This window comes from Fonticula alba, assembly GCF_000388065.1.
Source record: "Fonticula alba strain ATCC 38817 unplaced genomic scaffold supercont2.2, whole genome shotgun sequence".
Classification (NCBI taxonomy): Eukaryota; order Rotosphaerida; family Fonticulaceae; genus Fonticula; species Fonticula alba.
The window spans coordinates 2,589,042-2,600,500 of NW_009242972.1; the positions used below are offsets into that span (position 1 = coordinate 2,589,042).

General features: G+C 67.0%; 1 protein-coding gene across 1 annotated transcript; it reads right to left on the minus strand.

The window, feature by feature from the left end:
• Window positions 1-6,812: 6,812 nt before the first annotated feature.
• On the minus strand, window positions 6,813-11,323 carry H696_01559 (hypothetical protein). The gene is made up of 9 exons (XM_009495460.1): window positions 10,841-11,323; window positions 10,301-10,627; window positions 10,114-10,174; window positions 9,859-9,977; window positions 9,538-9,625; window positions 8,848-9,342; window positions 8,214-8,610; window positions 7,931-8,009; window positions 6,813-7,798 (listed from the first exon to the last, which is right to left on the minus strand). The coding sequence occupies exons 1-9, from the start codon at window positions 11,153-11,155 to the stop codon at window positions 7,400-7,402; spliced, it is 2,280 nt and encodes a 759-aa protein (XP_009493735.1). The 5' UTR covers window positions 11,156-11,323; the 3' UTR covers window positions 6,813-7,399.
• Window positions 11,324-11,459: the final 136 nt, after the last annotated feature.

Below are 11,459 nucleotides of genomic sequence, written 5' to 3' on the forward strand. Positions count from 1 at the left end.
CATGCTTTGGTGATTGCTCCCCTTTGTCCTTCTTTACCGTTACCCTTGCACAATGTCTCCCCATTGATCGCGGCTGGCGTTCCCCCCCCCCCCCACCCCCCGCCAGGTGCGCCTCCCCACCGGGGGGACATGCTCGCCCATCTGCCCGCCCGGCTGCGCGGCTGCCTGTCGCCATCCGGGAAAGCTGGCGGCGTGGGCTTGCTACCGGTCGGGGCGGCCCATCCCCGGCAAAAAGGGCATGTCCGCGCTTCGGGGGACCGAGCCCGGGCCCACTTGGGCCCCGATGCGTGGATGGAATGGGCCCCAGACGTGTATGTGTGTGTGTCTGGGAGGGGGGAGGATACTTCGTGCGCTCGCTGCGCCGAGCCGGCACAGCCACTTTGGCGGCGCCGACAACCTTCCGATGTCCTGCCCGATGCCGACATTCGCTTCAGGGGCCGACACACCACCGACGCATGGGCGCGACGGTCCGCGAGGCCGACATACGCCCCCCCCCCCCCCCCCCGGCGGCGGCGAGGCGCATCGGCCATAGTGGGGGCGCCACAAGGCGACAAGAACCAGATCGCCAGGATGCGGCATATTCCAAGGGCGCATGTTTTCCCGGACTGCCAAGGACCGAGCCCCCCATATCCCGATGGGGGCGGCCGGCGACGGGGGCCTCTCTTCCATGAGGGGGAATGGCACAACACCATTACGCCAAGGGATGTGTGAAAGGGCCTGTCCTTCGCACCAAGGCGGCCCCGACTTGGGGGCTCGGGCGTTTCGCCGGAAAATATGCCCACGGCCGGAGCAGGTGGCTCTGGCCGCGGGCGGACCGCACATCGCGCCGACGGGCCCGCATGGTCGAGCAGCACCGAGAGCCACAGCCGCAGGCACTCCCGGGGGGCAGGGGGCACGAGCTGCGCCTCGCCCGGGGCCCCATATCCCCAGGGGGTCAGCGTGTTGCCGCCTCATGGCTCTCCTCGCTGGCATCGATCCATTGCGCATGCCGATGTGCCCTGCGGGATGGCCCCTGGGAGGGCGTGTGCCCGCCCCCGGCGCCGGCCCGAGCACGGTATCCCCGCCTCAGCGGTGTCCTCTTGTCACGCCGCGGCGCCGGGTGCCGCAGGAGGAGGGGCGAGGGACCGCTCGGCGGGAGGGGGGGGGGGTGCGTGGCGGGAACCGCGGACATGCGCGACCCTTGCCTTCGCGTTTGCTCGTGGACGGTGGTGTGCTACCGAGCACCCTCCTGGCAGTTAAATGCGTGCTTGGTGTCGTGCTCCGACGGCTGACAGCGCCACCAGTCTGAGGCATTCTGCCCCTGTTCCGTGGCGAACGGGTTTCGCCATTCCGCACCGACGCCTGCTCACGCGAGGCCTTTAGGGAGGGGGGGGAAGGGGGCCGGGACCCATGCGTCGGTGAATGTGAGTGCGCATGGGTGCGCGTGGTCCTGCGCCTGTCCGAGGCGGAGGACCGGCGGGCTTGCACACAGAGCCCTTGGGCAGCATCTCGGCGGCGAGGGTCTCTGACCGGCATCAGCGGGCAGGCTCGTGGTGGCTGGTGGCGTGGCACTCCAGCACCATCCCCACGCGCGGTGCGCGGGTGCCTTTGCCCGCGCGTGTGGGGTGAGGAGGAGCCTCGCTTGCCTGCCCTTCGCCACGGGCAGCCTTACCCCTGAGAAGGCGCGGCGAGGGGGCACGGCGAGGGGTCCCCCGGAGGCCAAGGCGCAGAGCGCCCGGAGGAGGAGCGCGCCGAGGCCCGCTCGCGTGCGCACTTGAGCTGACACCCTCGCGTGGGTGCTGTCTGCCCGGAGGCAAAAATCCCGGCCGCGTCGTGTTGACCCAGGGCCTGGGAGCGCCACCATACGGGTTTGCTCGGTGCGCCCCGGGGCTCGTGTCTTTCGGGGGTTCCGACAGGGGGGCGAGCGGCACGCAGCAAGGGAGGGGGGGGGGCGGTGCTGCGAGAAATGGAGACCGCACACAGGGGCGAGCCCGGCCGAGGGCGCTGCCGCACGAAGGCGCCACCGGCTTGCTCACAAAGAAAGCCCATCCAACGGAATGTTGACGCCTGACCGCGTCACCCCGCCGGCGGTGCCATCGCAAATCGCTTTTCCGAAGAAAGGACGAACCACATCGATATTGCACGCGCCCCCTGACGCGATATGGTGACCCGGGCCCGGCTGGGCTCGCCCAGCATTGGCCACGCCTCCCCGGGAGGGAATGACGCGACCGATCGCCTCTCCGCCGCCGACCGGATTGTGCTTCTCCGAGCGGTGATTGGTCCCCCCCCCCCCCGCCCCTGGCGCCTCGACTCCCGAGAGCAGGCCCCCGTCGGCTGGCGGGATTTCCGTGCCCCTTGGGCACGTCTGTGGGAGCCTGCCAGCAAGCGCGCAGGTAGGCACACGGCGGGGCCAGGCCACAGCACGACGCGTTGCCGGCGTGTAGCCGGCCCACGACCTCTCTTCGCTTGGTGCCCGAGATTCTCCTCAGGGCGCTGCCTTTCGGGCGGGGCCTCGCCGGGTCAGCGTCTCCGTGTACAGGCTGCCCGGCCGCCACATGGAAGGCGCTGTCTGCCCATCGGCCGAGTGTCTGTGCGTGGCCGTGTGTGGCCGTGTGTGTGGCCGTGTGTGTGGCCGTGTGTGTGGCCGTGTGTGTGGCTGTGTGTGGCTGTGTGTGCCCTGGCGGAAGGAGTTACCTCCATGTGCGTAATTCGTGTGTCGATCGGACGCCGACGCCTAACGGCAAGCCAGCGCCCAAGCAGATGCTGCGGCCGGGCCCTCGGCTTTATCCCGCCCCTCGAGGGGTGCCCCCAGGGGCCCTGCATCATGCCCGTGCGCGCGGGTGTCCCTCCTCCGGCACCCGGGGCCGGCGTCATGGTGCTGGTCGAGAACGAGGGGGCTTTTTCTCCCCCCCCCCCCCCTCCCTCCCCGAGAACTGGGGATCCACCACCGCGGGGGACCCGGTCAAAAGACGGGCTCCGGCCATGGGACAGAAGTCCTCTGTGCAGATCCGGCACACGCACACAGCAGACGCCCCCTCCGCGCTGGAGGGTGCCATCAGGGTCCTCTTCGCCCTTCGGCGCACGGTCATGGCACGCGTTCTTCGGGCCGGTGCCCTGGGCCGCGTGCTCGGCCCCAGTGCACCGCAGGGTATTGCAAGGTCGCTCCTGCCTCCAAGTCCCTGGTCATTATTCCTTCTGATGCCCGGCCTGCCGCCCTCCCCCGCGGATGATGACGCGACATGCTTCGCCGGCCCGGGGGGGGGGGGGGACCCTTTCATCCCGATGAGAGGAAAAAGGAGCCAGGGACGGGGCACGCCTGCCGGCCCGCCCCGAAGCCGCGGGCTTCTCGGTGGCCCTCGGTCCCCCCCGGGCCGGGGCCGCCGCCCACGAGCCATGTAAGTTCCCTCCTGGCTGACCGCAGGGACAGGGGTGCTTGCTGGCTCGAACCACCCTCCGAGGGCGCGCCCTGCCCCCCCGGCGGGAAAGTCCCATTGGCGGCGGGTGTGTACTTCCCAGGCCCCCGTGGTGGACTCCCAATTATCTCGGTGAATGACCCGGCGGCACCGGCGCCAGAGGGCACCCTGGCCGCCACCGGCAGGGGGGGGGGGGGGGGGGGGGAGGAGCAGCCACACGGCCCCCGTTGGAGGACTTGCGGAAATGCTGAAGCGCCGGCCACCCGGCCGAACAATAGCATTCGCCGGCCGGTGGATATAGCCTGGTCGCCAGACGGCGCAGACGATTCCCCTCCGCGGCACCCCCCCCCCCCCCACCCGTGGGGGAGCCGGGACACGCTGGTCCGGAGCACATTGGAAGTGGCACTGGCAGTGGCCATGGGTCTGTCCCGGGGGGCCCAGCCCGGCAGCCAAGACGCCGGGATGCTCATGCTCGCCGGTGCGCCTGCCTGGGCCCCGCGCCTCCCCTCTCGGCATCGGAGCACGGGCACACATGCACCGAGCGGGTGTCTCTTCCCTGTGTGCATAGTGCCTCGGCGCCGGGCGGTCGCCTGGTTCCTACGCGCTCCTGCCTCATCATGCACGCACACCCATGCGCTTGCCCACTTGCGACCCCGGAGCCCGCGCGCCCGGGGGCTCTCACCGGCGGCAAGTCCCGAGGCAAAGGAGGTAGCCTCGGGCAGGCTCCGGGCCGCCCGCTCGGGCAGAGTCGGATGCTTCTCACCCTCGGCGGCACATGCGCGTCCATGTGCCCCCGCCCCCGCGCGGCCCCATGTGTCGGGAACGATCGACACGTACGCATGCATGCACGCACGCACGAGCGCCGCAGGGTACGGGGGAGCAAAAAGCCGGCAGAATACCGCGTGAACGCCGGAAGTGGGCCAGGCCCCGCCCCCCTCGGGGGCCCGGGTCGCCGTTCGTCCAGCGCCCCCGGCTCCGCGGACCGGCCCCGAGCGTCTGGCAACGCGTGGCCCGCGCCGGGCACATGCGCCTGGCAATACTTCTTTGACCCGCCCCCGGACGGGGTATCGCGTCAGGGCGCCCCGGTGGCCCTGCCACGGGTTTGTGTGTCCCTCGTCATCGGGAACGTTCCCGGTACATGCCCTCACGACAAGGGGGGGGGGGGGGGGGGGGGGACGCGCGGGCGCGCCGACCGGCGCGGGGTCATGCGCCCCAGGGCGGCTCTTCTTGGTGTGTGAACGCACATCGGTCTGTGGGTGTGCGCGCGCGCGCGTGCCCGCATGCATCAAGAGATCGACGAGGCCCGCTCGCCGGGAGTGCGGGGCACGTCGGCCGGGGGGCCCCGCGCCACCGCCTCGGTATCAAATGCACGTCCCTCCTGACAGGGGGTGCTTTCTTTCGGCCACGCCCCCCGGGAGCATGGGTCTGGCCACCGGCCAGCGACCCGGAAAAAAACCCTGCCGAGTGTGCGAGTGATAGGTTGCGCGAAGGTGTGCCCCTTGGTTCTGTCCCGCGCGGAGGCACGCGCACGCGCGAGATCCTCGCGGCCTGCCCCCCCCCCTTCCTCCTTCCCCCGGAAACGGTTGTCGCGGCCACCGTCCCCAGGCAGCCGGCCACCTTGCCCTGCGTTGCCTCCACGCGGGGGCCGATCACTGCCCCACGGTCTCCGGCGGCGTGTCCGGTCCGGGCGTCCACCCCCCCGCCCCCGCCCCTCGTTGGCGTCCGCGCACCAGCCTGCGGTGTTTGCCGGCCACAAATGAAGAACGCCAGGACTGGATTAAACCATGCCGTGCGCGAGAAGGCCGCCGACGGTGTAGGTTCTTCAGTATGTCGCACCTGGCAAGGAGGAAAAAGGCGCCAGCCCGGGCACGATGGCTGAGGAAAGTTAGAATATATCTCTCTCTCTCTCGGCCCGCACTGTCGACCGAAAAGTCCTTCTCCTCATGCACGATACACGATATGTGCTTCGGATTATTAATGGCTCGCCATGGTGTGTGTGTGTGTGTATATATGTATCCCCAGGGCTATTGTTGGCGAAACTTGCCGCCCCGTGCCACGGCCTCACCGCCGCCCGGCCTCCTCCCCGCAAGGTCACGGCCGCGTGGAAATCTCTGCTTCCCACCCGGGTCCTGTCTGGTTGGCCCCTCTCGCAGTGGTCCCCTTTTCTCCCCGCCTGCCCACCCCTCCCGGACAGACGAGGGGGGGGGGGGGGGTTCTCATTCTCGGCCCCTGTTCTTTCCAGGCCCCGGGGGGGAGGGAGGGGGAGAGCATGACGAGACACTCCCCGCGCGTGCCTACCCCGGGGAGGGCAGTCAGAAGCAGGAGGAGACCGCACCGAGCGGGCCGGGGACAAACAGATCGCGACACATACTCGCGGTAACCCTGCCCCTCGCGTGTGCGGGGCGGCCAGCATCGGCCGACCCCGCCCGGAGGAGCCTGCCCCGGTTTGCATCCCCCCGGTCCGGCGGGCGCCCTTCGTCCGGCGCATGTTTTCCGGGATTCTAAACCTTCCGCATGGCCGTTATGCACCCGCAGAGGCCCGGAAGGTGCTGACCGCTACATCGCTTTATCGCATCATACGTAGGGCCGCCTCAGACGAGACTTTGCATTTCTCCCGGGCACGAGGCCCCTCCGGGAAAGTATGCAACACCCTCTCAGCCCGGCCGTCGTCCGGCCTGGCACCCCCCTCATGCCTGCCGCCGGAGGATGGCACCCCCTGGCCAATGGCTCGCATGCCTCGGTGCTTGTTCTTGCTGGTGCCCCCCCCCCCCCCCGCCCCACTCAAGAACGCATGGGCGCCGCCGGCGCGCACGAAGAGACACAGCCCGGTTGCCGTCGTCTCACCAAGGCACGCCATGTTCTCCCGCCCCGCCTCCCATCCCTCCATCGCTCGGTCTCTCGGCAGGTCGACCATTAGCATCGGGTGCCCCCTCCGGAAAAGCTGAATCGCCCGTCTGGGGGGAAGGAATATCCTCTAGAGGAGGAGAATGCCAAAGCCACGCCCCCGTCGGGAGGAGGTTAAGCACGCGACGATTAATCGGAACTCCAGAGGTGGGCATTCGCCAGGGGAACCGGGCCCCAAGCATGCCTCGCGAGGGGGCGACACGGAGTAATCTGCGAAGAAGGGCCCAAGCCCAATCATGAACCCATGAGCATGGGGCACATGATCCGAGGAGACGATCCCTATAGATTGGGAATTTGAATTAACGATTGGGATGTTTCTCTAATCTGCATAATGTTATCGGCGGATGGCTCATTACAACCCAGTCCAGATTGTTAATACCTCGTTGGCAGTCCCTTTGCTCATGGGCTCTGGACCCTCGTTCCACAAAGCGAATTACATGTGCTGTTCTCACTCCAGCACAGAGCACGCACTTCAGCCGTATCCCAGGCCCCTTTCTCTCTCTCGCTCTCGCTCTCTCTCTCTCTCTCTCTCTCTCTCAGTCTCTCTCGCACGCACACGCGCACGCACTTCCTGCCCCCCTCCCTTGTCACATGGACTCCGTCTCCGTCCTCCACCCCCAACAACACCAATGGACACACCCCGCCCTCGACATGCCCTTGCTGCTTGCGCGCTCTCCCCCTCACCGTTTGGGCATCGAACCTCCTTTTCGCCGAGGCGAGAGAGAGAGAGAGAGGGCATCTATATTGTGTGCGGCGCGCGCGAGAGGAACAAAGCAGGCTGGCGTGCGCCGGGGGTTTTCGTGTTTTTTTTTTCCCTCCATTGTTCTTCGGCTCTCACTCCTCATTCCTCGAGCCGGTGTGCACGAAAATACACATGTGTGCCTCATGCGGTTTCCAGCCTGAAACACACGCGCCCAGGGGCGAGCGAGAAAAGGGAAGGCCAGGCCAGGGACCAAGCGACAGAGAGAGAGAGAAAGAACACGAAGCGGAGGGAGGGGGAGGGGTAAGAAGGGCTCCCTATGCCTCGAGGGCATGGAGGAGGGGGGGGGGGGAGGAGTGGAGGGGGAGAAGGACCAGGCCGGTTGTTGGACAGGGCCCGCCACTCAGAAGGTCTCCGAGAACACCTCGTAGGAGGCCGGGCGATGGAGGCGGTTGCGCGCGGCGGCGGCCTCGCTCGTGGAGGCCGCGCGGCCGGTCATCACATCCAGCGTGCGCTCGATGGCGGCCTCCTCGAAGCCAGTCAGATACCCGCGGATGCTGGTGTATGCATCGAGCAGGTGAATCTGCGAGGACACCAGCTCGTGCAGGTCCTGGATGAAAGCCACATTCTTCTGGGGGTTGAGCATGATCTGCGAGTAGTGGCAGTCAAGCAGGATGCTGATCCAGTCGAGCAGCTGGTTGACAGTTGGCATGCGGATGTACTGGGTGAAGATCTTCCGCATCTTGGAGGGGTGCACGCGCAGGGTGTTCTGCAGAAGGATGAGCAGTCTCCGGAGGAGCTCCTGTGTGTGTGTGTGTGTGTGTGTGTGTGAGTACTTTTTCATCGACAGGCAGTGGTATTCCCTCTTCCTGCCTCTTCGCCGGGGGCAGCGAGAGGAAGGAGGCAGACACCGTCATCGCGGTCACACGCGCACCTCAACCTGGTCCAGTGCAAGGGTCTTGACGTGCTGCTCCAGGGCCACATCGCTGAAGGCGGCCGAGAAGATCATGGCCCTGGGTTGTTCCACCGAGAGGGAAGAGCGCGAGCCATATGTGTTAGCAGGCGAGAGCACATATCGATCGAATGGGGAGGGAAAAAAATGCACCAGCGGAGGGCCGCCCGTTTTGCCTCTGTCCGCCGCCCCCCCCCCCTTCGCCCCCTCCCAGCACCCATCAGCACACACAGCGCCTCCGAGGCACGCCAAGCCGGCAACGCACTGGAAGAGGATCGACGGCGCAGCCTGGTCAATGGGGAAAGACCGCGCGCTGCGGGAAATGGCCTTGCCGAAGGCCCGGGTGAAGAAGCTGTTGATGATCTGCGCCCCCCGAGGAGTAAGCGAGTACCGGAGCATGGACACAAGGTGCTCCTCGGCGATCTCGGTCACCTTCAGAACCAGCAGATGCAGCAGCGGGGCCTGGTGCGTGGTCAGCAGGCGCTCCACCAGGAAGGGAGCCAGCGCGGTGGAGAAGATCCCCGTGGAGAAGAGGACATCCGCCACGGCGGAGGGGAAGGTGGCAAAGCGCGTCGTGGCCAGAAGCGTAATCTCGTGCAGGGTCCGGTGCGACATGGCCGGCGTCTGCAAAGACGACGGCTGCACCGACCGCGAGTACTCATCTGTGGGCACAAGCGACGTGTGGATGGGGGAAGGCCGAGAAGAAGGGGAAGAAGAAGGAGGACCATCATGGGGAGGAAAGAGCAAGAGAGAGAGAGAGAGGGGGGGGGGGGAGGGACACATGGTCAGCGGCAGGCAGGGTGCGCATGGCCAGGGGGGCAATGGGGAACAGGGGGAAATGAGCAGCACCAGCACTCCAAGCTGACAGGCAGAGCACGGCATTCCGGCTCCGCACGCACCCGGATCATACTGGCGCACATACTGCGGCGAGGCGGTCTGGTTGACGGTGAAGTACTCCAGCAGGATGGCTGAGAAGGCGTCCGCCGACAGGTCGGCCGCCGACAGCCCCTTCAGCAGAGTCTTCTCGCGCTGCTCCAGGGTCGAGCGCGACAGCGACCGGCGGTTGTTCAGCTTGTCCAGCGGGACCGAGTTCATGCCGGGCAGGTGATCGGCATCCAGGACGGAGATGTGCTTGCGCGACAGGTCCTGCAGGCCGAGCGTGTCCAGCAGAGTCGGCGCGCCCGACAGCTGCAGGTGGATGGACGACACCACACCGGAGAGCGATCCGACGGCGGCCAGCGCGCCATGGCGCTGCTGCAGGCAAATGTGCGGCATCTGCCCGGGGGCCACGGTGCGCGCGGACCCAGCCGCCGAGGCCACCTCATCGGTCGGCGTCGGCAGGATGGCATGCTGCACCAGGATCCAATGGGCAGTGTCAAAGACACACAGCATGACTAACGGGGCCGAGGGCCGATCGGTGGGTCAGAGGGGGAGGGAACGCGGTGGCAGGGGGCAGGGCGAGCAAAGGGCCAGCCCGGGGGATATGGACATGGATGGATGGATGGATGAAGGAGGAGGAGGAGCAGGCCAGAGGCGCGAGAGGTTTACGTGGCTGCCAAGGTGGTGCTTCTTTTTTTTTTGCGACGCACGCGCAGTGGGGCTGCTCTGGATGACGATAAACAGCAGGCGGTCCATCTTGCACAGACCGAGATGGAAGGACTTGTTCTTGCGCGAGGCCTGGATACACCGATCACATGCAGGCAGCCATGTGCATGGAGAGGCGCATATGTATGCATATGCGCATGCGCGTGCATGGAAGGGGGGGGGGGCGGGGGGGCGGGGGGAGGGGGGAGGGAAGGGGCGCGACATAGGCCGGAGGCCGGTCGTCAAGGTGTGGTCAGTAGATGGATGCGCGGATGCATGGCCCCTGGCGCCGGCAGCAGGCAAATGGCTCGGGCGAGGACACGCACCGCGGGGGTGTAGTTGTGGGTAGCCGAGTCGAGGATGGCATTCGAAACCTTGGTCGGGGCCAGCTCGCGGACCTTCTCGACCAGGCTCATCTCCCACAGCTGAATGGTTCCATCGGACCCTATAAAGGCAGGAGCGGGGGGCGTTTTGCGGCGAGGGGGAATGGCGCATGCGAGGAGGAGCAGGAGCAGGAGGAGGGGCGGTGAGTCATTTGCAGGGGAGGAGCGCCGGAGCTTCGCACATAGAGGCCAACGTACAGGCCGCCGCGAAGGACCCACTGTCGTACGACGCCGCCGTCAGGGTGGCCGGGGCGACGGACTGTGGGCGACGCCCAAAAGAGCCGGAACAAATGGAGGGATGTTAGAGACAACCGGCCCGGGCCTTTCCCCCTCCCCTCCTCCCTCGGCCCGCCTGCGCAGGCGCGGCCCTTTCATCAGCGCGCACCTCCAGAGTGAACGGGGCGAGGGCCACCACACGGCCGGCGATCTTGCGCCCAGCCGGCACGGTGTAGCCGAACAGATGCCCCTGGCGAGACCAAATGAGGATCGTGGAAAAGTTCGTCCCAGGGATCAGCTGGCAGACAGCCACATCGGCACCAGCCGGGGCCAGGCTCGTGTGCGTGCTGGCCAGGCGGATGGCCGTCGGGGTGCTGGTGGCCGGGTCGGTGGCATCGTACTCCATGTGCATGACATAGAGGGCGCCGGACTTGCCAATGGCAAAGAGGAAGTCCGAGCCCGCCCAGGAGACGAGCTTCTCGATCGGCTCGGGCATCTGTGTTGTGTGTGTGTGTGTGTGTGTGTAGGAGCATCAGTGGCCCGGACGAGGCTGTTAGGAAGGGGGCGGCTCGCAGGGGAGAGGCAAAGGGCACGCGGGGGGGAAGGCAGCGGCCAGGCTGACGGGGCCCGGCAAGGGAAAGGTGATCCTGGAGAGAAAGGACGGCAGAGAGGGGGGAAGGGAGAGAGAGAGAGAGAGGGAAGAACGCACCTGCACACTCGGAGCCTTCTCAAACTCGGCGTTGCCGAAGGACCAGCAGGTGATCCGATCGTCAGAGGTAGCCACCGCAAACAGGCCCGGCTGGGCGACGTGCTGCACCGCATCGCAAGAGAACGACACGCTCGGGGGGATGGCCCACTGGTTGACGCACTTGCGCTCCTGGATGTTATGCAGCAGCACGCCCACCTCGCTGACCGTGGTGATGGTGGCCGCGCCACCGGCAAGGGTCGAGCCGAAGTTCACGCCCCGGATTGACAGCGGGCTGTACTCGGCTAGGGTGACCGGATCGCTCAGGGAGGGAGCCATGTCTTCGTTCTCCGGTGGATGGGTTGGGCGGGGGCTGTGCGTGTGGATGTGTGTGCGTGTGTGTGTATGGGAGGGGGGGGGGTAAAGGAGGTGGAAAGGGAGGGGACGAGAGGAGGAGGAGGAGGGGTGAATGTGTGCGTGTGGGAAGGGGAGAGGGGGAGAAGGAGTGGAGGGAGTTGTTCAAGCCAGACACATCTGGTGCGCGCGAAGGGAGCATCACAAGAACCCTGCTCCTCTTTCCGGACAGGGGGAGGCTCTGGTTGAAAGCACGAAAGGTACGCGGCTCTTCCTTGCCCCCCCCCCC